Source organism: Athene cunicularia (genome assembly GCF_003259725.1).
Source record: "Athene cunicularia isolate RWA chromosome 15 unlocalized genomic scaffold, athCun1 chr15_part1, whole genome shotgun sequence".
Classification (NCBI taxonomy): Eukaryota; Metazoa; Chordata; class Aves; order Strigiformes; family Strigidae; genus Athene; species Athene cunicularia.
In genome coordinates this window covers 14,055,000-14,082,295 of record NW_020799121.1, presented here as the reverse complement: position 1 = coordinate 14,082,295, position 27,296 = coordinate 14,055,000, and the positions used below count along the sequence as shown (strand labels likewise).

At 38.9% G+C, this 27,296-nt stretch overlaps 1 protein-coding gene across 1 annotated transcript in view; it reads left to right on the top strand.

Moving 5' to 3' along the window:
- Positions 1 to 27,296, top strand: part of HECTD4 (HECT domain E3 ubiquitin protein ligase 4) — a 63,567-nt gene that overhangs the window by 13,742 nt on the left and 22,529 nt on the right. The window contains exons 13-51 of the mRNA XM_026859982.1: positions 1,948 to 2,018; positions 2,671 to 2,776; positions 3,365 to 3,485; positions 3,937 to 4,065; positions 5,274 to 5,398; positions 6,433 to 6,586; positions 6,818 to 6,918; positions 7,962 to 8,160; positions 9,624 to 9,743; positions 10,941 to 11,045; positions 11,851 to 12,014; positions 12,375 to 12,608; positions 12,850 to 13,042; positions 13,182 to 13,286; positions 13,370 to 13,458; positions 14,013 to 14,188; positions 14,643 to 14,778; positions 14,927 to 15,068; positions 15,175 to 15,341; positions 15,920 to 16,066; positions 16,365 to 16,549; positions 17,058 to 17,211; positions 17,571 to 17,851; positions 18,151 to 18,340; positions 19,484 to 19,565; positions 20,217 to 20,419; positions 20,617 to 20,752; positions 21,410 to 21,592; positions 21,850 to 22,020; positions 22,430 to 22,599; positions 23,035 to 23,150; positions 24,040 to 24,143; positions 24,424 to 24,585; positions 24,716 to 24,864; positions 25,113 to 25,192; positions 25,307 to 25,470; positions 26,010 to 26,247; positions 26,696 to 26,832; positions 27,005 to 27,131. Coding sequence (XP_026715783.1) covers positions 1,948 to 2,018; positions 2,671 to 2,776; positions 3,365 to 3,485; positions 3,937 to 4,065; positions 5,274 to 5,398; positions 6,433 to 6,586; positions 6,818 to 6,918; positions 7,962 to 8,160; positions 9,624 to 9,743; positions 10,941 to 11,045; positions 11,851 to 12,014; positions 12,375 to 12,608; positions 12,850 to 13,042; positions 13,182 to 13,286; positions 13,370 to 13,458; positions 14,013 to 14,188; positions 14,643 to 14,778; positions 14,927 to 15,068; positions 15,175 to 15,341; positions 15,920 to 16,066; positions 16,365 to 16,549; positions 17,058 to 17,211; positions 17,571 to 17,851; positions 18,151 to 18,340; positions 19,484 to 19,565; positions 20,217 to 20,419; positions 20,617 to 20,752; positions 21,410 to 21,592; positions 21,850 to 22,020; positions 22,430 to 22,599; positions 23,035 to 23,150; positions 24,040 to 24,143; positions 24,424 to 24,585; positions 24,716 to 24,864; positions 25,113 to 25,192; positions 25,307 to 25,470; positions 26,010 to 26,247; positions 26,696 to 26,832; positions 27,005 to 27,131 — 5,816 coding nt within the window. The remainder of the gene's footprint in view (positions 1 to 1,947; positions 2,019 to 2,670; positions 2,777 to 3,364; positions 3,486 to 3,936; positions 4,066 to 5,273; positions 5,399 to 6,432; positions 6,587 to 6,817; positions 6,919 to 7,961; positions 8,161 to 9,623; positions 9,744 to 10,940; positions 11,046 to 11,850; positions 12,015 to 12,374; positions 12,609 to 12,849; positions 13,043 to 13,181; positions 13,287 to 13,369; positions 13,459 to 14,012; positions 14,189 to 14,642; positions 14,779 to 14,926; positions 15,069 to 15,174; positions 15,342 to 15,919; positions 16,067 to 16,364; positions 16,550 to 17,057; positions 17,212 to 17,570; positions 17,852 to 18,150; positions 18,341 to 19,483; positions 19,566 to 20,216; positions 20,420 to 20,616; positions 20,753 to 21,409; positions 21,593 to 21,849; positions 22,021 to 22,429; positions 22,600 to 23,034; positions 23,151 to 24,039; positions 24,144 to 24,423; positions 24,586 to 24,715; positions 24,865 to 25,112; positions 25,193 to 25,306; positions 25,471 to 26,009; positions 26,248 to 26,695; positions 26,833 to 27,004; positions 27,132 to 27,296) is intronic.

The window sequence follows — 27,296 nt, the reverse complement described above, 5'->3', positions numbered from 1 at the left end:
CATGATGACAGTGAAATAACAGGTAGTAATTACTTTCTATACTTTTTGTTGGTTTTTATTGGCTTTATTTGGCTTTTTAAAAAATATTTGATATAATACAGCTGCTAAATTCAAACGGAGTTTTCTGCATCTCAGTGAAGGCTGGAATGATTTCAGTATTTAGCTTATATAGTTTATTGGTGTTCTGGAATAGACAAAGCTAATGTCAGCTGTTACACCAGTGTTTCAAGTGACAATACTGAAATTCTCCTAAACAAAGGGAATGTGAGAGGAAGCAGAATGAATAATACTTGAGGAATGCTGTAATATCAAAGGCCCAGAGGAAAACACGGACAGGGTAGTAAGGCTGTCTTAAAGTCAGGTTTATGTTTAGAAAACAGGAATCTATTTTGGTAGAAGGGGGGGCATTATGCCTCTGGGCTGGTACACCAGGTCATCAAACACTTAAGCATGATGGTTGCTTTAGCTCCACATCATATTAGCTACTGTGTCTCTTGAACCTGATGCTGTGCAATTTCCTCTCTCCGGCTTGTCAAAATTAGCAGAATGACTAAGTACAGGGTAGTGAGCAAAAAGTGTGATTGTGTATCACGAAAACAAGATAATGTAAATCTCAAGGACGAGGAATGCTGTCTCAAACGTCCTAAGTACAAATATAATCTGCTTTCAAGTGGGAAGTGCTCCAAAGGTTGAGAACAAAATCTTCTGAAGATCAACCTGCATTTTTTGTGTGTGAATCATGACATTCCAAATTTCAGTGGCTTTATGCAACTCTGAGTGAATAAAAAAGAGTATATCTTTAGTATGACTAGTTAGCATTTTCAGGGCCTTACTTTTTGACTTTTTGAGGAAAAAGTGTATCCCATCAGCTGTATGGACAGCTCCTGCGTTTTTCCCTTGTTTAACCCTGTATCCTCCAATGACTTGTAAAAAAAAAAAAAAACCCAAAACAAAAAACAAAGAACACAGAGGTGGGGTTTAGGTAATATCTGCTTCCTCCTGTTTTCTCACTGGGGGATTCTGATAGCAATGGAAACCTCAAACTTTTCCTGATGTTTATATCACAAGTTGGTCAGCATGAGCCAGAGGGAAGGAAGCTGTAATAATCTCTCAGTGTGAAGCTGATAAAGATACTGGTTTTCTTATCTACGAGAGTGTTATTTAAAAACAAACAGGAAAAAGAAAAGAAGAAAAAGTCTGCATAATAGTGTCAACACTTAAGACAGTCACACAGTACTCATTTGAAGTTACTGTGATCTTCTGTCTTGATGTGGTAATTCCTGTAGAAAGGACAAAGTTCATCACAAGTCTACCTACAGAGTCCCCCCTCTACGGGGAGAAATATCTCCAGAAGGAGCATTTATGCACAGCTGTGTTGTTCCCGAAGCACTAGCTCTAGAATCTTCTGCTTTGCTTAAACCAAGACTTCTATAACGAGCCAGTCTTTAAATATAAAACTGTAACAGTAGTGACTTCTTGATTACTGTCTCTTGCTTTTTCCATTGTTCTTGTCACAGATAAGCTACAGCTCTTACCCTCTACCAGAGTTGTCTGAATCATTCTCTAAGCCGTCATCCATTTTTTTTTTTCTCACATCTGTCTGTTTCTTGAAAATATGATTGTGCTGTCGTATATACAAATCGACATGGAGTTGCTCAGAAGGAAGCAAATAACTCCTGAAAGCAGCTTTGGGACCTAAACTATAAAATATAGTTGGTTACAAGAGAGTTTTGGAGAAAGCAACTGCTTACTCTATGGCTAATATAAATGTTAAAATATAGAGGCTGCCTTTCTAAGTTGGGAGAAGCTATTACGTAGTCATTCTAAATGTTACGTTGGATGCTAAGCTGAGATTCCGTGGTGCCATTTTTCACAGGTGCATCGAAATTATTTTTTTTCACTTCTGAATACGTTAAGTAATACGTGGTTTTATTTTTTTTTCTTTAGCTCTGGTTTAAATATCCTGTATCCTGGAGAAGCGGAAATCAATAATTTATTGAAATTGGTCTTAACTGAAGGTGAGAATGTCTTATTACATGTGAGAGTGTGGTTTTTTTCTAATTGAAAACAAAAAGTGAAAAGACATTTCAACCTCTGGAGGGAGAACAGCTCTGAATATTGAGTACTAGTCCTGTTAGGAAGTTACGGAATGCTTCAGATTCTGCCTTCTGAAGGGCTCCATGGCCAAACGTATGTTAGGTGTAGAAAAGGAAAATTTGTCTCAATCCGACAGCTGTTTGAAAATGATTAAAGTTCTCTTTAGTCGCTACTAGTAATGTTTCTTGTCCAGGTTGTCTTTTAGAACACCTAGCTAGCAGTTAGTGCTACCCACGGCAATTACACTAAGAGAGGTAACTTTAGTCCTTAGTGAAACAGGAATAATCTACCTGCATTCACCATGAAATGGGAGTCTGGAATTAGAAGCAGCTGATGTGCAGCAATTTATTACTCCATAGGAACATGTTCATGTGTCGGAGTCTTTGGAATTTAATATAGTGCTATGTGCAGAGTAAGTTTTAACAGTCTGTAATATCAACAGGGAATTGAGTTGCACTGTAAATACAGTAATTTCTGAGAAGTTGCATATATTAAGCAAGATATCTGAGGAAATAAAAAGAAATAAATTCTGTAAAATGCTGTTTTGCAAAAGTTTTCTGCATTCCATTTTAGGAGAGAGAAATAGCGGCCTCTCTCAACTTCGCGACGTTATCCTGACTAATTTAGCTGAACAGCTTCAGAACAACAGATTTGGAAGCGAAGACGACGATCATTATAGGTAAAATGCAACAATATGCTTCCCCTCCTCCCCATTTATAATGTACCTTTCTGTGATTTGCTTTAGGTAAACTTGCATAAAATTCTGCTGAAATTGTTTGTTATCTCACTGGCTGTGTGACCTGAAATACCATCTTTGTGTCTGTCGGGGAAACTTTAGAGAGTTTTGCACACAGACTTAGTTTTGAATTCCCTGCTACTTGCCACGTATATGGGTAAATGTGGATGATAATTCCTAAGTGTGATGGGACGCTGCTGTCCCCATCACTAGGTTAGGTGACTGTTCAGCGGTAAAACTGTCAGTCTCTAGTACCTGTTCGAGTTGGGAGGAATGTTTTTGTAGGAGCCATTAGAAGTCATAGATTTCTATCAGTCCAGTGCAGGAAATCACTGGCAATCTGTTGCATTGATTGTTGTTAAACACTTCAGGCTTGGTTTTCTTTGTGTCAGAATCTTTGAAGTTGAACGGATGTTTGTTTGGATTTCACATAATTTATGATACAGCTTGCAGTGACTTTTGAGCTGAGCTGTACAAAACACACCATCATTAGACTGTTAACATTTTACATCTTCCCTGCATTTTTTGAAGGCTGAATGATGAGCTGTTGCACTACATTCTCAAGATTGTTGTCCGAGAATCTTGTGTCTTAATCACCAAGTGCCAAACTGTATCTAAAGATGATTTTCAAAGGCTTCTTTCAACTGTGCCTGTAAGTAAAATGTATTTTGATAAAGTATATTTGCCTTTGGCTTCTTTTCATCCTTAAATCTATTGTCTTCGCTGAGTATATAGAGGTGAAACTGCTGTGGTTGTGTGTCAGCAAATAGGGAGAGAATATCTTTTGTTTATGCTGCGCAGGGAAGGAATATATTACTATAACGTTACACAGCTGAGTAAAATGGTACTGCTTCATGTGTTTTCTAAGTTGTTTCACAAAATTCAGTGTTTTGCAACCAGTTCCTTCTCTTAAGCATGTATTAACAAACTTGTGTTAAATCAGCAAAAAAAAATTTTTGTTCTGGGGGAATTATTTTTTGATTTTTGCTTGTCCTCTCCCTCAACTTTTTTTTCTTCTTCTATATTTCAAAGTACAAGGATTGCCTGAATCAAAGTTGATGAAAGGCTTTTGATAATGTGAAGTGTACTTATTTATGTTAAAGGCTGCATCTTCGTGTTTGCGGTATCTGATGGCCGTACAGAACCACCTCCTCAGTAACACTATTTTGATTAAACCTGATGAAAATGATGACAGTGACAGCTCCTTGCAGGGAGAGACATTGAAGGTACAGGTAAACACCGAGTTTTATTCTAGTATGGCTCTCTACAGTCAGTGTTCCCGTGACACCTCTTGTTTCTGCAGTGCATTCTACTTACGCTGTTTTGTCGGTTCTTTTTTCTCTTGGTATAGTTAAATGACTGTAGACAGTTTTTTCTTGTTCTGCAGCTGAAGTCTACAATTGTTCTGTGTTCAGTATTCCAGCTTGGGTTCTGTGTTGTCAGTGAGAGCAGACACTTGACTTTCTAAATATAGTATAAGGAGGTTTAAAATGTATTTTAATTCATATGTGCTAGTAAGAAAAATCATGGGCCAGGAATCTTTTCTGGACACATAACCCCACCACCTTGCCTTCTCCAAATCACTTAGGTGGTCCTTGAAAAAAGGTGTTTCAGATTTAAATAAGAAAGGGTTTTCTCATTTGCCTCACCTGGCTTCTGCCTTTTTGCAGTTTTAACTTACAAATCTCATGTCGAACCACCTACGTGTGTTCTCTGAAAACGCGTGAATCATGTTTGTAGCAAGGAAACTGTTAAGAGGAGAGGGTCTGTGGACAGTGGTTGTTTTGTTGGTATAAGGTTTATTAAAATGGTGTCATTTCATATTACTGCTGGAATAGTCATGAATGAACTCATAGAAGCCAGACTTGTCCTAGTGTGCAGGCTGTCTTGTCCTAGCACTTTTTATAACAGTAACAATTTTTTTCTATAATGGTATGGACTTCTGAATTTCTGGTATTGTTTGTTAAGCTGGCTTTATCTGCTGCTCTTTGAGACTTTGTGTGCTTGTAATTTGCTGCAGTTGAAAGTTATTTGTTCAGGCTTATTGAATAAATGCTAAAATATCATAGTACTTTTCTTGTCTCGGTATTCACCCATGTTTTCATTGTTCAGTTTCTCTCTCTACAGTGATCCTCATACCTGCTAGGACATTCTGTCACCAATGCTGTACCTTGGCTGGCTGACAGCTCTCTCTCCTGTGCTGGACTTGGGGATTCCTTCCCTCTAGAAACTGGATGTGCATCCTGTAAAATATGCACCTAGTTTCTCCCAGCACTTTGGGCTTAGCATTAATCAAATTTAAGTCTTGGATGAATCTACTGCTGCAGGCCTGCCAGGTCACATTATCATTATTTTAATTTGGAAATCCATCGTTTTGTTCTGTTGTCCTTTTTTATATTCTCTAAGAATTTAAGTATCCTATAACTCTTTTTGTACCTAGGAGCTAAAGGCCAGCATTTTGTCTCTCGCTACACAAATTCTGACAGGATGTGATGAAGTCTTAGAAATGCTGCAACAAGTCACTACAGCGCTAATTAACAGTGACATTTCTGATAGAGAGCAAAGGTAAGACAAGTATGAGTATGCTAACTTGAAAAGAGCAAACTTGCTTTTTTGTGGCATATTGTACGAGCACAGTATTACTTTAGAACTTCATACTTGAGCTTTGAATGTATGGGAACTGTTTCTTACTATAGCATTTGTTTAGCACTTAACTTTTGAAGAATTTCAACTCAGACTCTCCGTGTTAGTACTACTAGCTTGATAATCTACAGAAACTTCAAATTGGTAAGGTTTTAGTCCATTGCAGAGGTATTTGTGAGCAGGGTAATTGGAAACAAACTGTGGTTACGCCTGGGAGTATTCCTGTAAACTGGGGCAATTTAAAAAAAAAAATTTTATATTTCTGACTATTCCATCACTAGTAGCTGGATGACATGTTTTATTCCTGACAAGTCCTGGGTGTTGTTATGATCTCCTTCATCAGATTGTGTCACCTTGCCCTTCCCTCTTCCACTTAAAAATACATGTTGGGAATGGGACACGAACAAAAAGCTGTGAACCTTTTCTCTCACCAAACACACACCTTCCTCTCCAACTTGCATTTCAGGTTTCAGTTTCTGTGCTTTTCACTGCCTGCAAGATTAGTTTGGGTTTTTGACAATACACAATTCCTTTGAGATGTTTTCAGATAGGTTTCATGCTCAAATGGATTTTTGTAGATACAGATTCTTTTAAAGTACTTTGAGCTAAGTGTGCTAGGAGCCTGATGTACCTACTGAACAAAGACATTTGTGTTTGATGTGGACTTTAATCCCCTGCCCATGGGAGCTTATAATTTTCTAAGTAATTATTAAACTCTTGCTTTACTGTCTGCTGGTCTATCATTGTTTAGTAACAATTGATAGCAAAGACTAGGATGCTAACACTTTGGAGAAATTGTAATGTTTTCAAAATACTAAGTTTTTTGGGTTTTTTTTTTTAGTATAATGTAAATGTTCTCTGCTAGATCTTGAATTGCCTGCTTATGCAGTCTGTTACAAGATAAAACAGATGACTTATAGTAGTGATACTCTCTGAAACCTTGACTCTCCTTACAGATTAAAAGGCCTGGAGCAAATTACAAAGGCTACTATGCTTGGTCACCTGCTTCCTGTCCTGTTGACATCTCTGATGCACCCAAATTTGCAAACTCTAACTATGGCTGATGCCTTGATGCCTCAGCTGGTGCAGCTGGTTCTTTACACGAGTCAGGTATGGTCTTTGTGTCAGCAGTTGCCTACAAAGGAAGAAAGATGTTGCATGCAAGCATTGCTCGACAGCTGTAACAGCTGATAACGCTGAACATTAAATTTGACTTGGTACAACAGTAATGATTTATTGTCGTTAACAACATACAGTGTGATTGTTAAGATATTTCAGTGAAAAGATCTTAAAATGATTTACAGTTTGCCTGCTTCTAACACTCTGTATTTTGTGCCACAGACTGCACTGCTGCTTAAAACTCAGTCTCCAGTTTTCTCAGAGCTAAACAGTTCCCCCAGTGGTGCATCAGATCAGAAAGGGAAGCTGTTACCTGATGAGAGGTGATTTTTCTTTACGTTTGGGTCTTTTCATGGGGTAAAATCGTAGCTGTAATGTTCATTTGACTGTTGCTGTGTGATGAATCTTAAAGCAGCAATTTTTAAATTTTTTTTTAAGGCAAAGCTGGTTTTTACAGCTATATATGCCTTACAAAAGGCAATTAGTTCTATATTTTTTTGCATATAGAATTAAATTAGTAATTTCTTCAGGTTGTTTGCACAGAGTATGGTTTGTTTTGTTTTTCCCCTTGCCTCAAGCATTAGAAATTAATTCTAAATGTTCCTCTTACAATAAATTAGGCTAAGGAAGGCCATCATGAGAAAATGTAAATTGCTCTGGCAGCATGAGATACAGTATTAAAACCATTGGAAAGATATTAAATGGTTTCATTTACATAGAGAAATATGATGGGTTTAAGTTCTGCATTTAAATCCTGTGTCTCAGCTTAAAATTATACAGCTTCTGCTTGGAAACAGAAACATGCAGCTAAATTAAATAAAAAATGCTGTCGTAGCTATTTTGCAGCGTTCCAGGATTTGTAGTATTGAACGACTTGTGATAATACGCTGTGTGAACACTGAAGAATTTATTTTAAATCCTCTGAATTCTACACTTGAGTGAAATATTAGGCGTATTGTTTTATGACGGCGTAATCAGTTTTGGGTGCTGTCGCAGAAGGGAAGGTGGTGTTTTTGGTTGGTTTTTTTTTTAATGCTACCAGTCGTGTGTTAGAATCCATGTATCGTACCATTTACTCTTTTATGGTGCTACTTAGCTGGTTTATCATAATTTGGAAATTGGAAAGCATGGGGAAAAGCTCAGATTTTCCAGGTCAGAGATTGGCATAGTTATTTCTAACGTACAGAGTTCACGCTATTTAAGTTCTGTGTGTTCCCTCAATACAGTTACGCCTAAAATGAGGAGTCAGTGCTTTGTGTCGCTGTGTATCAATATTGAGAGGTGATTTGAAGTACTTTATATTCAAACATCAAGCTGTTAGGTCTGCGTGTTGAATTTTGGGACTAAGTTTTCACTCTAATTACAGAATGTTGGAAGAGAAAGAAGAACCAGGTTTTCTTACGGGTTTGAAGATCCCTGCTCCCTGGGCTGCTGGGAAGACTGTAGAAACAGTTCATCCCGTCAGGGATAACTATAAATTTAAAGAAACTGTACATATTCCAGGAGCCCGCTGTTTATATCTTAGATTTGACAACAGATGTTCTTCACAATATGATTACGATAAGGTAAGCAAGGGCCAGTTCAGAAATTCTTTTCTTTTGTGTATATTTTCGTCAGCAGCAGTTCCCGTTTTCATCTTTTCTGTCCCTTGTCTTTCATGGCACCTTATTTCCAGTGCTCAGGATCATGCAGGAGGTTTTTACTGATAGGAGCTTATTAGTGTGCACTGTAACATCAGTCTTAATTACTTCAAGGCTGTAAAGTCCTGGGGTGCAGAGGGGTAATTCCTTGTGTGGTACGAGCGTGAATAACTTATCCAAACAATTCTTGAGTTTCACCTTAAGACTAGATTAGCAAAATGATAGAAAACGTACAAAGAGTTGTTGACATGAAAAGTCAGGAAGATAAATGGTTTGTGTTTACTTTATATTATTCTTGAAGAAACAATCCAAAAAGAATATATGCTTAAATCTTCCTGTGTATTGCTTCAGAACGTAATATCTAGAGATTACTTCAGTATTTAAAACCTATCAGTTACAAGGATCTTTTGTTAAGAGTTAGGCTCTGTGATTAAGAAGCTTCCTGAAAAGATGTCAGAAGTAGTGGTACTTACAAAATAGAAGAAATATAATAGGCTCCACAGCTATGGGGTTTGGTGGGGGGAAGGCGGTTTGATTTTATTTATTTATTTTTTTTACCCCTCTTAAAAATTCATGCCAACTGTTACTTTTTTTTTTTAAAGTTCATTTCATGATGGCTCAGATTGTCAAAGTTTGACTTCCTTCTCATTTTTGCTGTTGTGTCCCTTATTTCTCAAATTTTAATCTAGCTGCCTCCTTTGTAGATCGGCCCAGTGTGTTTAAACTGGGCAGAACTGGAAAGGTTACTTTTTCCTTCCCTAACGATAAATGGCTTGTTTACATGGATTAATATGAACTCAATTTCAAGAACACAACTAATAGCACTTACTTTGTATAATCAAAAGAGCTACTTGTGCTGCTTACTAATTGTTGACATATATTATTTGCTATAGAGCAAGTCCTGTGATACTCACTCCTGATTATTATTTATAAGTGGTTTTAATATTAATGTCACCCATTACTGGTTAAACTCCTCTAGAAGACTCTGGGCCTCATCGTGTTCCCACAGAAGTCACTGACTAAATATTAACTTTGGGAGCAGGATCAATCCATTTATTAATAGAGAGGCATATAATATGCTCTAGTTAGCTCAGCACGAGGACTGGAAGTTAGGATTTCTCCTGATTTCTGCTCCCAGTTCTGCTGCTGACTTGCTGTGTGACCTCAGGGGCAAGTCACTCAATTTCCTCTCTGCCTCAGTTTCCCCATCTGTAAAATGGGGATAATAATACTTGCCTACTCACCTCACAGGGCTGTTGTGAGGATTTGTTAATGTTTATAAAGCGCTTTGAAAATATAAAGCGCGGTGTAAGTGCTAAGTATTATTATTATTATTAGATTTTCTTGTTTTTCTCTTACAGTCTAACAGTGTATTTTATGTTTTGAAGTTGGTGATCTATGCTGGTCCTAACACAAACAGTAGGAAGGTTGCTGAGTATGGAGGCAATACACTGGGATATGGCAGCCGTAGTGTCTTAGGAACTGGTTGGCCGAAAGACTTAGTAAAGGTACAGTATTATAATCCAACAATATTTCACCTAGAAAAATCCCCTTTGGAAACCATGTCAAGTCCATTTTAACCCTTATAGCGATGAAGTCCAAGCTCTTAAGTGTACGGTTTATCCATGATGAGATCACTTCTTAAGTGGGCTCTTATGTCCTTGGGGAATGACTTTAAACTCAACTGTATGTTGTGTGTGATGCTTCTCTCTTGAGCTTATCTTGTTTTGTTATGTCTTACTGGATTTCATTACTGGTGTGTTTCAGTCCTGGAGTCTCTAATGGCACTGCTGTTCTCATAAGTATATCTTCCTAGGAATAAATTCTTGCACAGTCTGAGGATGTGCATATTTTCTTAAGGTCCATGGGCATGACTGCATTTTTTTTTTTTTTTTTTTAACGGTAACCCACAAATATAACAAGTCGTAAGTGTAGCGACTCTCCAACCATTTGTTGGGTTTTAGAATAACATTTTGTCAGTAAAACTAAGACAGCAAAAGCCCTCAAACTTCTTGAAACCGCAATATTTCAAGAATTTTGCAGGATGTTCCCTCAGATTGGATGCAGTATGATATTTTTCTCATGTGTTTGTGCTGCTGCGTTGTCCCACGCTAAAATGGGACTAATATACGTAACAAAAAATAACTTAAAAACCTCCCCTCAAGGAGTAATAAACTGTCAAGCAATTTTAGACAAGCGCTCAGTTGTTCACAATTAATGGAATTTCGTTTATTTTTCAGACATAGATTTTTGTACTGCTCTTATAGCAAACCCTTCTATTAATGTGCTGACATTCTTCTCCTTGAAGAGCTTGTCTGTCTTCCTTCAGGAAGAGAACTGTTGGTTATTGCATGGTTTCTTGCAGATAAATAATGAAAGAGTTTTGATGAAAATCAAGGCCAAGTAACACAGACTGATAAATTGATTCTACAACTATGGTGGTATTCTTTGTTTTACTGTAGCTGGCCAGCAGCAAAATTCAAATCAAATTGTCCACTAGAAGTTATCCTTAGAAAAAGGGAAGGATCTTAAATCAGAGTATATAATCGGAGATAAAAATAATACTTAGATAACTGTCATTAAAAACATTAATCCATAAAATAAGCCACTTTTATGAAAAGCCTGTTTGTTTGCCTCAATTCTTAAATTTATCTTCTTTTTTTTTTTTTTTTTCCCCCCTCCCTCCTTCCCATGAAAATTTTAAGGTGGAAGGAGATACAGTCACCTTCTCCTTTGAAATGCGGAGTGGTCGTGAGCACAACACTCCAGACAAAGCTATGTGGGGCTTTGCTTGCACTGTTCGAGCACAGGTACTCAAACATGACAGATTCCATGGGATAGGCGCAGCTTCACTTTATCTGCTGTCTGTCACGCACTTCGGATCAAATAGAAATGTACTTTGAAGTTGGAAGTTAACGTTTGAAATTTAAAGCAGTAATAGCTTACTTATTTTGGCAATGACAAAGCATCCTTAGGAAAGGACCTAAGCTTTAGATATTTGGCTTCCTTAGCTAGAGATACCCTGGGGCATGGTCTGTAGCGTGCTTAGGGGGTTCTGAAGACGGTTGTTACCAAATATGCCTTTACCTGTCTCTTGTCATTGGCACTGGACTTGGATGAAGTCACTTTAATGTCTCTTGCTGCTTGTATTTCTTTGGAGAGACGGGTATCTTGTAACAACCTGGAAATCAGAGATTTAATGAGGGATTAATGCTCCCAGCTTATAAAGGAGAGAGGGGAGGGATGCTGGGATCAAGCAAAAGGAAACTTAAATCCCACTACTGGGAAGCCAGGACTAGGCCTGTGAGATGACAGATCTGCAGGCCAAAGAATGACTGAACCAAAAAATAACTTTATTTTTTCTTTTCTTTCTTGGTTCAGGAAAATAATGCTGAAATCCATTGTTCTTTGTCTTGAGTTGGTTTTATATATTGCTTTTAATGGTTAGGCGTTTTTTCAGTGTACCTCTGTGTAAGAGATGTATGATTGATATATATCTATATCTTTTATATGTAAGATTATATATAAAAATATAAAATCTCCTGTCTTGAAATATATCGAGGAAGGACTTCATGGTTGATTGATTAGTGCAACTTATCGCTATTCCTACTACAGGAGTCTTCAGAGGATGTGTCAGGAGGCTTGCCGTTCTTAGTTGACCTGGCCCTTGGCCTTTCTGTGTTAGCTTGTTCTATGCTGCGAATATTATACAATGGACCAGAAATTACCAAAGATGAAGAAACCTGCCAAGAGCTTTTAAGATCTAAACTATTACAAAGGTAAAAAAAAAGATAAAATAATTTCTCTGAGTTCCCATGTGGGGTTTTTTTTCTGAGGGAAGGTGATTTTTGTAGTTCTGCTCAAGTCTTGTGTTTGATGATGACGTTCTGAGAATTTTTCCTGCAGTTTGTTCAGCAGTTCTGTGTTGCCTAAAACTAAAGGAATATTCTCTAGAATAGAGATTTTCTTTAGAGTAAGTAGAGGAGGATTGGGCTGTGCTTGGTACAAGTCACACTTAGTATGTCTGTCTCTCTAAAATGCTGTTGACAAATGTGTCTTTCTGACTGAGGGGGGCGGGAGGGGAAGAGTTAGCAAGGTGAAACCCAGTATTTTTCATCTGTTTTCATTTATTTTTCCAGGTGCCAGTGGCAGGTGGAAGCTAATGGTGTAATATCTCCAGCCCTTACACCAAGTCCTTCTCCATTGCCTCTTACTATAGATGAAGATAGAGAATTTACATATCCCTCTGATGTTCTAGTGCCTCCCGTTGGACACTATTTTGATCTGCCTAGGATTAGGCTGCCTCCAGGAATCATGATAAAACTCAGGGAAATTTCTGGACGTGCTCGGCCTCAATTTAGACCTAGTATAAAGTAAGTAGTCATTGTTCTGCTCTATTTTTCTGACTGGACTTCTATTGTTCCAAATGTTTTTTGTGCCAGAGTGAGCTAAATAAAGCAATGGTGAGGAAGTGGCACGCCTGTCGTGTATGTTGGAATGCATTTAATGTTCTGTAAACACTTGGTGAATGAAGGATCTGATCAAGTTGTAAGTGTGAATTAAAGTTTGTTTGTTATTTGTACTTAATCGCTTTGGCTTTACCTATAACCCTAGGGAAGTGATTCAGCCAGAAGTGATGGAGGAGATGGTAGTTTCATGTGTGATTAAACATCTGAATTTGGTTGATGCGCTCCAGTCCCTGATAAATTTCCAGTATCAGGAAGAACATGCTGAAGAATATGATTTACTTTGTAAAATTATGGGAGAGACCTTTAAGAAGCTAAATGCCATGGAGAGACAATTACAGGTAAAAATAAAATGACATAAAAAGCAGAAGACTAATTGTGAGAATGAAGGTGTGTTAACAGCATTTTAGAAACACAAAATGTACTCAGATTTCTTAAGATGAACAAGTGTAATAAGTGTCATTTTTGTCTCTTCATTAGAGTGTGGCCGAGCTGGAGCAGAAATGGCAGAGTGAGGTAGATGATGCCATGCATGGGAAGCTGGAGAACAATGTCCCATTCTTTTATGATTATCACTTCAATGAGGTGAGCACGGTGCCTGCTGTGTGGGCTCATGCTTCGCGCTGCTCTCTCCGTACCTGCTCATCATTTTCCTTCACTTTGTTTAGAGCAAGATGAAAGAACTAGAACTTCTGTGTTCAATGAAAGAAGTTTCTTTTGATGGAAGTGATCTTGAGAATGTGGTCCTGGCGTTAAGGTTAGTAGCTGGCTGTGGAGGGTAGCATTTGGGCAGCTTCAAGCAGCTGTGGAATTCCAGCGAGTTCCAACAGTAGTTATGGAGGGTTAAACTTGCACACATATGTAAATGCTTGTTGAAATAGGCACTTGAATCTCAGTGTACCCTGTGACACTTAATGATGTGAAACAGAAGCTGGCACTAAATGTTTCAAAACCATTGTATGTAGAATTCCATTAAAGGCTGGTAGACCTATAGAAAGAAAATATTTGTGAGCAGGAACGTCCAGATGACCTTTTAATCAGGGATGCAAATACTTTAAAACTTAATTTTCTTCTCTGTCTAGCAATATCTGCTTAAAATTGTAAATATATTAATGCTAGTAGCTACAGCTACTAGTACTTACTATCAAATCACTTGTTGATTTCTTCACTTTTTCTGCTTTCTATTTTATTGGCGTAGAATGGATTGATGCCATATGTCATCTTTTAAATATCCTTTCTCACTAACACTTCATTTCAGAAGGCTTTAAAGTAATGGAGTTTACTTCTTTGGTTTTTCTTTCATAATCTTAGGGAGAAGTTTTTTCAAGAGGTGAATTCACTGATACAGAAGACCTCTCATCCCCTAGCAAAAACAAAAACATTAGTTAAGAGCTTGATGAACAGAGCAGAGCTGTTATTACATGTCACTATTGCAGCACAGTCTGGTATCACAAGGAGTATATCTGGTACCCCTGCAGAGACTCCAGGTATATGTTTCATTACCAGCATTGTACTTTCTTTTTTTTTTTCTCTTTTTGTAAAGATAGAATTTATTCCTTTTGTCTTACTCTCCCACTTAAATTAAAAGGAAAACTTTTTTTTAATTTTTCAAACGAATTTTTTTTTACAGTAAATGAAGTTGAGTCTTTGTTTTCTGATTGCTGTAATGATGGTAAATTAGGGCCTGAGTAATAATATGTGGAATTTAAACTTTAGTCTCCTGAGTTATTGGGGAAAAAATGCTTAACCTAATCAAAAGAAAAGTAACGTGAAACAATACCTGAAAATGAGAAAATCCTCAGAACTGGATTTCAAGTTTTTGCTTAGACTGTTTTTCTCCCACCCTATGTTAACTTCTGCTGGAGTGATTTTATAAAAAACCATTTGTAAATAACCTCCTACACCAAGAGTGACATTCTTTCATATTGTATAATATTGCAGCCTGCAAATCAGCATCTGAAACAAAGGTGATCTCGCACGCAGTCCGCCAGCCCGTCTTCCTTCGCAGCATGTCAGCACCCTCTGACTTAGAAATGATTGGTAACGAAGATCTCGAGTTTGCTAGATCAAGTCAAAGGTATACAAGGGTTTATTCCACTAAGCTGCTTTTCAGTAACGCGGCCTGTGTTAAAATCCTCATAAACTTTGCAAGCGTAGCACGTTTGGTTTTTAAATGGGATCAGCTTACTGGTGCCAGGTGTAATTATCATCCCATATTCTCACAGGCGCCGCCACGTCACCAGCCACAGAAGTAGCTCCTTCACTCTTCTGCAGTCCCTGACCATCGAGGACAGCAGAGACAAGCCCACGTACAGTGTCTTACTGGGACAACTGTTTGCTTTCATTGGGACAAATCCTGACCAAGCGGTATGGCATTTTTAAACGCACTAAATCATTGTATTTTCAAATTTAAACCCTTCACAAAGAGGGAAAGCGTCCTGTGTCTCTAACAAAACCAAACGAAATCTCATAGGTATCCAGCAGCAGTTTTCTGCTAGCTGCTCAGACGAGGTGGCGGCGTGGCAATACGAGGAAACAAGCCCTAGTGCATATGAGAGAGTTGCTGACGGCAGCGGTTCGGGTTGGAGGCGTGACACATCTCGTGGGCCCTGTGACCATGGTACTTCAGGGGGGACCAAGGTCTGTTTATTTCTCTCAAAGTAATTAAGTGTTTTGGTCTCTGTAGAAGATAGGAAATTGTTTTGCGCAAAGAAAAACTCTTGAGAAGCGACTAGCTGTGAGGGCTCGAGTTTGCAGAACAAAGCTTGCAACAGCCACTTTGGCCCTTGTGGGGTAAACAGGCAGAAACTTCTAGGAAATGCTTTAATTTGGCAGTAGATGAACTTTCCTTTCATACCGGGATGATGTGTCCAGAAATACCTATATAGGGTATCTCACTCTCCTGACTTTATTCTGAATTCTTGTTAATTAGTAATAGTGTTTTAGCTGATACTGATACAGTCATCTAAATTTGATAAATATTTGAGAAGTATTTTGTTTGTAGTCAAATTTAAATTGTCTCTGAGCTAAAACTAGCATAATACCTTGTTTACCTGTGTTTCATATTATAAGCAAAACTGCAAGTCACAGTGTTTTAAATCTTTCTTAACTCTTAATATGTGCTGATTTTTATTTTTTTTTTAAAGTCGTATTTGGAAGTTTGCTCGTTTTATTTTAGCTAGAAAGCTTTACCATTTCAAATTTCTAACTGCCAACAGAATTGAAGAGCTCACGTGTGGCGGGATGGTGGAACAAGTCCAGGAAGCTTTTGGAGAGACTATGACATCTGTGGTCTCGCTGTGTGCTCGCTACCCCATCGCTTGTGCAAATAGCATTGGCCTCTTATGCACTATACCTTACACGAGGTATGGAAGTAGTGTGAAATGGTGAATGTGAAAGGGAAAGAGGACATCTATTAAGGTTTTGCCTTAAGGAAAAGCATTAGCTAGCATAATTGTACTCCCTTTCTCCACAATGAGAGAAGTATCTGAGAACATGCTGTTAAATTCTCACAGAATTTCATCTGGGGAGGGCAAGACAGAGGCAGAACTGTCTTTGTGCAAAGCGAAGTTATTAACTGCAGAGCAAGTTCTGGAATTTCATTGTGTCTCTTGTTAGTGACTGAGAAGTTACTTCAGTAAAATCTGAATTTCTCCTCCACAGGAGCGAAGAGAAGTGCTTGGTACGTAGTGGCCTGGTACAGCTTATGGACCGGCTTTGCAGTTTAAGCAGCCAGACAGAATCCAGTTCGAATGAAAAACAAACTAAGAAACAAAAGGTGGCCACCATGGCTTGGGCTGCCTTCCAGGTGCTAGCCAATCGGTGTGTTGAATGGGAGAAAGAAGAAGGTAGGAATGCTGCCAGACGTATTTCTGCTGTGTGCTTTAGAATTGCCCAGGTGCCTGGGGAGCGGTATAAATGTTTTTAAAACAGGGCATCGCTCACCACGGCTTCCATGCTGTGTGGGTTCTAAAGAACACAGAAGTGGATGCAAAAATAAGTTGATTTTCTTTGTTTGTTTGGGGTTTTTTTTAAATTCTAGCTGCTTTTTCTCCTCATGGGAGTGTTTATGTTGCAGGTAATTTAAAGTCTGCCACTTGGTTCTGTCTAGACATAACCAGAGAACCCAGAGACCCTGAGTGATCGCTTTCTCCTGTGATAGGATTCACCCATAACATACATAAACTTAGACACATGGCTATTTGCTAATGGGACGTAGAAGCTGTATCAATTTTTATTTTTAATGAAAGACGTTTTAATTTTGTTACTACTTTCCCTTTATGGGTAAGGAATTTGTAGACGTGTACATTGATTTTTTGTTAATTCCGGCTGTGTGCTCTTGCATTGCTTTTAAAGGTGGTTCAACAGAAGCTGTTCACTCTGGTCTGGCTCGTCAGGTCTCCAGCCTTCTTACCAACCACCTCGCACGAGCTACGGAGTGTTGTGGTAATCAAGCTGCAGGAAATGATGCGCTTCAAGATGTTCTCAGTCTTCTTAATGACCTGTCAAGGTACTAGGCCTTTGTCTCTGGAGTTGTTTGGGTTTTTTATTATGTATGAAAGCAGGTGGGGGCTCTTTTGGGGATTGTTGGGTTTTTTGCTGTTTGTTTTGGGTTTTTTTTTTACAGTAGTGAAGTTAAGTAACTTTCAAAACCATTCTAAAATTTGATTGTAAACTGACACTCAGTGTTTAATCACTGTTAGCATGTTACATAAGAATTGTTGCAGGTAAAGTTTTGTCCGATGCTGATTTTCTTTTTACTTTCATTTTTGAAATAATAAATTGTTTTTAATTCCAAGAGCATCTTCAAACAATCAAAAAATATTTTTTTTTTTCAAACAGCAGTTACCTATTCTTTCTCCCTTTCAGGAGTCACATAGGTAAAGCAATCCTCAGCCAGCCTGCCTGTGTGTCCAAGCTTTTGTCACTTCTCTTGGATCAGCGTCCTTCTCCAAAGCTGGTCCTTATCATCCTCCAGTTGTGTCGTGCTGCACTGCCTCTCATGAGTGTTGAGGACTGTGGAAATGTGGAACTGCCTCCCTGGAGCTACTCAGTACCCTCTCTGAACAGCGAACAGGATGATCCCAGTGACCCAGCCTCCAAGATTGCCTCTCTGCTCTTGGCAAAGCTGGCGGATTATGTAGTACCAGGTACCAGCATCTTTTTGATGTGGTGCTAATTTGAGAAATTGCCAAGCAAGTCATGTTTCCGCAGGGAGCTTTTGTACTGACAGAAAGCTCAAGCAGGAAAAGGTACATGATATGTCAGTATCGAAAGACAGGATATTTCTGTGACATCCCATCTGCCTCTTAATTTAACTGTTCTCAGACAAAAGTGTGTGTCCCAGTGATGTTTTAGATGCATCTCGGGTGTATTAGCATTAGTTTCAAGGTCAAGAAAGTTTTTGTTGATAGAGCTCATGGTTGTGTGTTTTCCTTTGCTCCTCAAGGATGCCAGACAGTTCTTTCTCCAACTGCCTCTGAGCCGGATACTACTTTGGCAAAAGCCAGTCCTAAAAATTCTATAAAAGGTGATAAAGATCCTGGAGAAGAAAGCGAGGCAGTGGATGGTAAACTTTCCATTTTTATTCATAAACGGGAAGATCAGTCGTCCCATGAAGTCCTTCAGCCATTACTAAGGTAATCTTAATTTGCCGGATTGGAATTAGCAACCTATTTCACCAATACCATTTCTCTTCTTTTTTTCGGTGCTACAGCTATATAAAAACACATTCTCGATCTAATAGTAAATGGGAAAGCAAAATGTCTTCCCAGTTCGTCGTGTTTACTGGCAAAGCAGTAAGATAATGCAAAAAAGGTTTATAGGGCTGATGCTTAGTGTGCTGTTACCTGGATAAAAGTGCATACCACTATACTGCATTTGTGGTGAGGCAGCAGCAGAACGAATCTAAATCCCAGTGCTTCCTGGACTTGTCTGCTTCGTAGAAGACTGTTTAGCAAAGATGAGGGCAGCAGAGCTGAAACAGAGCAGATTATACAGATGTATACAAGGTGGAGGGGGATATGAAGTGTGACGTTTTGGTTTTGGCTTCCTTACAAGCCATGTCAGCCACTAGCAAAGGAACAACAACAAAAAAAGTCTTTTAATCTGTCTAAAAACAATCACATGAAAAATTATCTTCTTAAATGAGACTCCAATCAGAAAAATTTAATGTTGTTATGATATTACAGCCTGTGTAGGACTGACAAGTACAACTATCAAAGCAAAATGGCTTTAAAAGCATTGCTTTTAATAATGCATACACTGGATAATCATTTACTATTACAGCTTCTTTACTATTCTTAATACCCACCTGTTTTTTGTGAGCTCTGAATGTCAAACAGACAACATTATCATCTCTTGCATTTTGTGCTATTTGTTTCCTCTTCTCCCACTCCACGAGTTCAAAACCAAGTTGCCCTAAAAATGCTACTAAAAGGTACAGCTGTTGGGTGCTCTGAGGTGAAAGGTTAACTCGGAGCCCTTGGGCATTTGTGTTCAGTAAAAAGCCAATTTCATGATGCTTCTTTCTGAGAGGGGAAGAATTAAGTTGCTATGCAAATAACTCCATTCAGTAGTACTAAATTCCTTTTGCAGAGTACAGTGCAGTTGGGTATGTCCTTAACTATCTAGTATTCCTGTTACTGTTGAGCAGTTTAGTTGCATGGGTTGCTTTCAAATAAATTCAAACTATGCATAGTATGTTAAATTAGACTGTATAGTACAGCTGTTTTTTCCACCGGTGAAAACAAAGCTCATGTGTTTTGTTTTCACTTTTACAGTAGCTCAGAAGGTCGTCCATTCCGACTAGGAACTGGTGCCAATATGGAGAAAGTGGTGAAAATGGATCGAGACATGACAAAAGTAAGAAAAAGGAATAACTGAAGAATTATTCAACGTTGTAAAAAATGGGTGGCCAGTCAGAATTCTTGTTTTAATTGATGTTAAATCCCTGTTGGTTAAATATTTAGTTTACAGAACTGTTCAGAAAGATAGCTTTATATGTAATGGTAGCATTATGTAGTTATTGATGTAAATGCGGGGGTAAATGACAAAGAAGAATTTTAGCTAATGCTTTCTCCGACCATTGTAGATCATCTTTCAGCCCCTTGAATATTCTCATTCCTGAAGTGTTTAATGCACAGTGATAGTATGAATTTTAAACCATATATTTAAATTAAATTTTTGTGTATATCTTCAGACATACTTCTTGAGTATTTCTGGTGCAAATACTCATGTGTGACTTTTTGATCAGGGAAGAGAAACCATCCTGTTAAGCTAAAAATGGGATATTAGAGGCAATGAATCCGTGTTGATCTCCGCTCTCTTTGTAGAGGAGGAAAAGCAACAGAAAGAATTTGTCTTGTGACTGTGACTAATACATGCACAGGAGGATGTTCTGATGTGTTCTTAGTACTTTTACATATGCAGAGGGATGAGAATTAAATGCATCTCACAGTGTGGCCCAATAGAGTTAACATTGGTATTTGTCTTATATGGCAATTTTATTTTCAGAGTGGCTGCTGTGAAGTTATTACAGAAGAAGCTGCTGCAGCTCTTCGAAAGGCAACTAAGTGGGCACAGTCTGGTCTAATAGTTAGCGTTGGGCCACCCATAGAAACTGTCAATCCAGAAACTACTAGTGGGTTGTCCACTGGGGACAAAAAGAAGACGGCACAAACATCTATTTGCAGAGAGAGGAATTCTGAGCTTGCCAGGTCAGTCACTTTGATTCTATACTCAGAGTCTAGATTCTGCTTTTCTGAATACCAGTGCTCTGAAAAATAATCCAGGTGTTCGTAAACTTCCCTTTCTTTTTTTTTTTTTCTGCTGTATATTGTTGTTGACAATTGAAGCTTCTTTTCCTTCTCTTGTTTTGAAATTAATAGGCAAATTGCTTTCTACTCCTGTACAGGACGGATCCTGTGAGGCCATTCATTAGTGGCCATGTTGCCAACAGCATGGCAGCAGAGGTGATTGCTTTGCTGCATAGCTTGCTGATGGCACCAGAATCAAATGCAGCTCAGATATGGACAACAACTGCTGAAAAAGTAAGCAAGCAGAAGATGAAATATCAAATTCTACACCAAGCGTGTACTGAGTAACTAAGAGAACTTAATGATTAGCAATTTCCTAAGCTACTCCTTTCTAATTTGCTATTTCTAATACTTGAGACTGGGATGTGTAACTGCACAGAAGCAGCCCTTTCTAGTAGTAGATGGTATCTATCTGATAGGTGGAATAAATAATCAGAAATTTCCTGGCCTTAGGGAATGTGTTGTCATTCTGTAATTCGCTGTTTGTTTAGGGAATTATCTTCTCTTTGCCAGGTAATTATTCTGCCTTTGCATTCAGCCCTCTTTGCCACGACCTCTGAGGGTTTGAAGCGTTGGCTGGAAAGTAGAGCACATTGCTTTTATGTTCCTCTGAGTCCTGTGGCACCTAATCTGTTGCTTAAGCTAAATCCTTGAGCAAAGACTTTTGCTAAGATTACATACGTGACTCTGCGATTCTAGAAGTTATTAGGGAACAGAGCTGGCTTTGGTGTTCACACTTCAGAGAACTTGGAATATTCTGAGTTATATAATTCTCTTCAAGAACAAAAATAATTCTTCTGAGACTGTGTGTGGGCTGGAGGCTTGGGGCATTGGTTTTTGTTTGAATTGTCCTTTGAAGTCATCCTCTGGTATTTTTGGTTGTGTCTTCAGGTTCTGTCTCGGGCTCTGATGTACATTCCCCAACTTGGGAAATACGCAGAGAGTATTTTGGAGAACGGGAGTAGCAGCGGAAGGAAACTTGCTAAACTTCAAAGAATTGCTCGGCAGGCAGTAGCTGCCCTTTGTGCTCTGGGTGGCTTTAAGGAGACGATTAAAATAGGTTCTGAAGTTCAGGTAATTTAGCACCATTCACATTCTATATGTTAAATGAGAAGTGGTGCTTTTGGTGATGCTTTGCCTGCATCGACGTACCTGTGGAGCAATTGCCTGCAATTGTGAAGCAGTTGCAATAACACGTGCTATTGTGTGTTATTCCTGTTTCCTAAAATACCCAGCTCTGTAATTGTGTTGCGTTGCTGTGTGGTGTTTAAACGCTCAGTGTTTGTTGTTCGTAAAGCCTTAAATCTTACGCGGCCCTTCTTTGGTTGTAGGTTTTAGGTAAAGGAATAGCAGGAAGCATTGGAGTTGTGGCATCTATTAATGAACAAGAAGGTATAGCAACGGTCAAATTTCCACCTACCAGTATAGACAGTAGAAAGACCTCACAAGCATCAGACACATTAACTATTCCATTATCTAGGCTCTGTGTTCCAAGATCTGAGGTACGGTAGTTTTAAGAATCCAATATTAAGTATAATATCAATTATTTATATTTTTCGTCACAGCATACTGGCAATGAATCTACAGCATGTAAAAAGTCTGTTTCATCTTTGATTAAATATTATTTGTAAAGTTTGCCTCATTGTTTTAAACACAGCTTAACTATCTATATTTAAGTTCTCATTTGAGTAACATCAATAGTCATTTTTTGGTGCTTAAAGATGTTCCATTGCATACTGTGTTGGTTTTTTTGGTTTTGTTTCTGTTCCTTTTTTTTTTTTTTTTAACTGGTGTTTGGTGCTGGTTTTGTGATAGTACAAAATAAGAATTAACTCCAGGTAATAAAACACCCTCATTTCTTAGAAACTAACTACTTGAATTTAACTTTTTACCGTGCCCCCCCACCATCAGGCATTGCCTCTTCATAAACTGTCCATTACTGAGAAGGTAGTACAGGCAGTCCAGTCCATGTTGCTTCCTCAGGAGGGAAGTCTATCTATTCACACCTCACTTCCTGCAACAGGAGATGGCTCAACTCCAGTAATGGCAGTGGTCCGGCTTCTTGCTGAAATAAGAACCAGGTGAGTTGCTGGTTTTTGTGCAGCACCTCAGTCTGTTTTGACTCTTTACACAAACATTCAAGGAAATTGCATGGGGTTTTGTTTTCTTCCTCTGGGGGTATTGGCATATGACAGCAGGAGACAATGCAAAAATTACTGTTTGCTTCCTTAAGGACATTTAGTGTCTGGATGATGTTAAAATGAGCACCAAAAATAAAGTGCCCCCTGTAATACACTGACAATGCATTGAGCAAATACATCATCTAAGTAAATGTTATGAAGCAGGGGGAGGCTGTCATTGTGGAAGTTCCAACAGATAGCTAGGCAACCAGATAAAGCAGTAGATCAGTCGGTGCGCTGTCTTTTAAAATAGTCTTGAATTCAGTACATGTAAAGACCACTTTGATGTCAGCGTACAGTTTTGTAATGCTTTAAACATATTATTTTTCCATTAAGAGCATGCCTGGTGATGGCTCAGCTGTTAGAAGACAGCTCTTTCTGTGAAGAATTCATTCAACAGTGTCCAGCTGCTGTAGAAGTTCTTAATTTGGTAGCGCAGGAGTGCAGCCCTGGTAGGTATTGAACGTGTTTGTGCAGCTTCATTGTCCTATTCGGTTCAGAAACATAACAGCTTTTAAAATCATTTCAGTGTTTTGTCTTCCGGCTACTTAGGGTTTGATAGCTAGCACAGGACAGCATGTCCTGTCATAGCTGCAGAGCTCTTAACATAAGAGTAGCTGATAATCAGACTAAACAATTTTAACATGAGGCATAAATTTTTAGGCCAGAACATGATTACCCTGTGGACCACAGAAGATGCTAGCTCTCTAGTACTACTCTTCTGAATGCTCTCCACTGTTGTTTCCCGTGTCACCTACTCTGGATTCCATGATGTTATCCTTTGTATGGGTTTTTTTATGACCTTTCTGCTGTTTTACACAATGCTTTCTTATATTCCTTATCCTTGAGTTCTTGATTTCTTTCCCTTTTGTTTAAGGATAAGCAGCGGGCCCAGCATAAGTCTTAGTTCAAGGAAAGTTTTAGGAACATGTCAAAGCTGTTCATGGGAGGAATGGCTGAAGTGAAGGATGTCAGGGTAGGAACCAAGGGGATTTTGGTACGATCTCCAGTGTAAAAGGGAGCGTATCGATTTTTTGACAGCAGGCATAAGTTCTTTTGACTTCCTGCCTTTGCGGGGTCATAAACATGCTCACTAACTTTATATCTCAATTAATGTAACAGTGTCTTTGCTGACCAAATATAAATTAAACACGGGAGGAAAACAATTGCTTGTATACATTCGGGTTTGTCCTTTAGTTTATCCTTATTAGGTGAGATTATTTGATCGGATCTCTTAACTTGCAAATGTAATGTTTGTTTGTATTTAGTGGTGTTAAGATTGCATTGTTGGACTCGTAATTAGGCTGGCTTGGAACCTCATGACTTGGTTTGTTGTTACAGGGGAGAGGCTCCTTGTTGTAGAAATGCAGTGTGAAAGGTTACGAATGTTGTATCGTGACTGTGCTCGACCTCCCCCTCCTCCCCTCCAAGCGGACAGGAGACAGGTGAGCACAGAAACACTGCCGAGTCTTCTGCCCCTTGCAAGTGAAGGCAGGCACTGTCTGCAGAGGGCCTGCCTGTGGGGATGGAGCCGGACTGGCTAAATTCTTATTCAAGTATTTAATTTAATACGAATTCCTGTAATAGGATGTAATTTGTGATTGCAGTCATGGTAATTGCCTGTGTTAAATTAAATGTGCACTTCGTAAAAGAACGTGTCGTTGGATTTCAGTAGATGACTTCAAGTGGAATTGGTAGAATAAAACATTCTGTTCCTGTTTGTAGCCCAAAGAAATCACTTGGAGCCCATCAAGAGTGTTTCCCCCTGTGCGAGCGTGCATGTTTTCATCGCATCTCACAGCTGTGACCTTTTTGGCTGATCCTAGTGCAGGTGGGGGACTTCCTCGGGGCACCTTTATCTATGCCACTTCACCAGTTCCAGTGCAGGTAAGAACTCATGACTGTACAACAGTCTCCGTCGTTTAATATTCAACAGCACATGAAAAGAAAAAGAAAATTTTCTATTTTACCTATGTTTTGTAAATAATTTTTTAAAAGTTGATATTTTTACTTCTAGGCACCATCATTCTACTGGGAAATTGAAATAGTTTCCTATGGAGATACAGATGATGACACGGGACCGATCGTTTCATTTGGATTTGCTACAGAAGCTGAAAAAAGGGATGGTGCTTGGACAAACCCAGTGGGCACCTGTCTCTTTCATAAGTACGTTGACGTACACCAGAAATCCTGCCCTTTCTCAGTACCTCAGCATGCTCCTTAGGGAGCAGTTCTTGTGAGCGAGTTGTAGTAGGCAACGTGTAGGTTTTAACTGAAATGTTAAAATGCTGAACTAGAATATCTTGAGTTGCCTTTTGTGAGTATCACAGCTACCTCGACTTCGGCTGGTAGCGAGGTGTAATCCTGACTTGTTTCGGTGCTGCTCTTGATTTTCTTCTTGTGTTACTTCTCAGCAACGGGCGAGCAGTGCATTACAATGGGTCCAGCTTGCTGCAGTGGAAGAGTGTGAGACTGGATGTGACTCTTTCTCCTGGTATGTAAGAGTACAGCTGACTTGCTCATCCGGTAAATCAGAATAAGGGAAACGGTGGTTGAGAAAACAGGACTAAATCCATGTTGTTCTTTGGATGATTATATTTTTCTACAGGTGATGTAGCAGGAATTGGATGGGAAAGAACAGAAGGAACTCCACCCCCTCCAGGGCAGCCAGCTAAAGGCAGAGTTTATTTTACATATTGTGGGCAGCGACTTGGACCATATCTAGAGGATGTCTCTGGTGGAATGTGGCCAGTTGTCCACATTCAGAAAAAGGCAAGTTTTGAACAGAATTATGTTGCTTGATATATATTCTCTCAGAAATATTAAAACCATTTAATAGACAGTATTGAGCCTGCTTACCTATCTATAAAAAAGTAGAGTGATAGTTTTTACCTTTATTAAGTTAGGTTGGTGTATTCCGTTACCCTTTGCAGGTGTATGTGTGTTCTGTCATTATTTTGAACTTTTTCTGGCTCTTAGGACACCAATGAGCAGCTGGCTTGATGAGATGGCCCTATTCTGTGGTAGTAGACCTTCTGTTAGTATTCCTTCCCAGAAATTACTTTGCTTCCTAGTATCCTAGCTAAGTATGCTGTATCTTGAAGCTAGAAAACAGACAAATTCAAAGTTTATCTTCAGAAGCTTAATAATTTCCCTGCTGCATCCAGTTTTAGAGCTAGTGGTGCTGGGAAAACTGTACAGCAGGGAGATGTCATCAGCTTATCCCTTTGGCTGAGTTTCTTTAAAAAGAGCAAAGAGGAGGATCAAAACAATCCACAACTTGTAATGCTTTTCTGTGTGTCTTCTTTCAGAACACGAAAGTTCGAGCTAACTTTGGATCTCGGCAGTTTGCCTACGCAGAGGGACAGGCTCACCGGAACGCTGCCGACCTCTGTATTGACCTGGCGGAGGAAATAAGTGCCAACTTTGAAGCGTTGCCTTTTGCCATGGCTTCTGATAGCGATAACGATGCTGGCACCAGTATAGCTTCTGATCCTGGGACCCATGGACCTCCTTGTAGAATCGCTGCTGTTGCTACGGCTCAACAACGTAAAGCGATGATTAGCATTTTATTTATTTATTTATTTTAAATCTCTTTCAGGAGAAATTTCGGTTAAGTAAATAGGATTTAATCACATCCTGGCTGCAGTCCTTAGGGACTGCCTGTTTAGGTAAAGCAGCACAACAAAGGTTGTTAAATTGCTCCTTTGGTTTTTAGACAAGGCAATTTAAAAAAAAATAAATCTTACTGTGGTCTTTGTTTATATGGATGCATTAATTATTCTCAATTAATGTAACCACAATGAGAAATGACCTTATCAGGGCTTTGAATACAATAAGATATTATACTTGATTGAATCAGTCAGTTGCCAAAAGGCACCGCATTTCCACAGACCTGTTGGAAACCGTGGAATGCAATTTATCTAGGACCTCCTGGAATATTTTTGCGTGCCTTCCAGTGCATTACGATCTCTGTATTTCCATGTGCGTTTTGCAGAGTACGACAGCGACACATCTTGCCACTATAAAATGGAACTAAGCTACGAGAACTTCATCACGTCGGGCCCCGACCCTCACCCCCCTCCTATTGCAGATGATGAAAGTGATGATGACGACGACGATGATATTCCCCGGGTGAGTAGCATGGCAAGCTCTGCCTGCTGCAATTTGTAGTCTGAATACAGATTTTATAATTCAGATTTTTAAGTTTAGCCACACAGGGGTTTTCCCTGCTTCCTTAAGGAAAATATAGCTGCTGTTAACTTTTCTTTCTTCTTGATGTTCTAAATAACTTTTGTCTTTGTAGGAGGATCACTATGCCCTGTTGGTTAAAGCCTGGGAAACTAAAGTTTTCCCTACAATTAGAAGAAGATTCCGTAATGAGGCTGAGAGGAAGTCTGGGTTGGATCAGATTAAAGGAGCTTTACAGTTAGGTATGGCTACGTTTACTTTCATGCACAATGTTTTATATGATGTGCAATAAGTGTGAACATAACACCTGTGTTTCTTGTGTTTTACTGTATTCAGGGCTGGAAAAGTTAAATAAGAAAATAAAATTCACTTGCTGTTAGTGAAGTATTTAGAATTTGTTTTGTCTC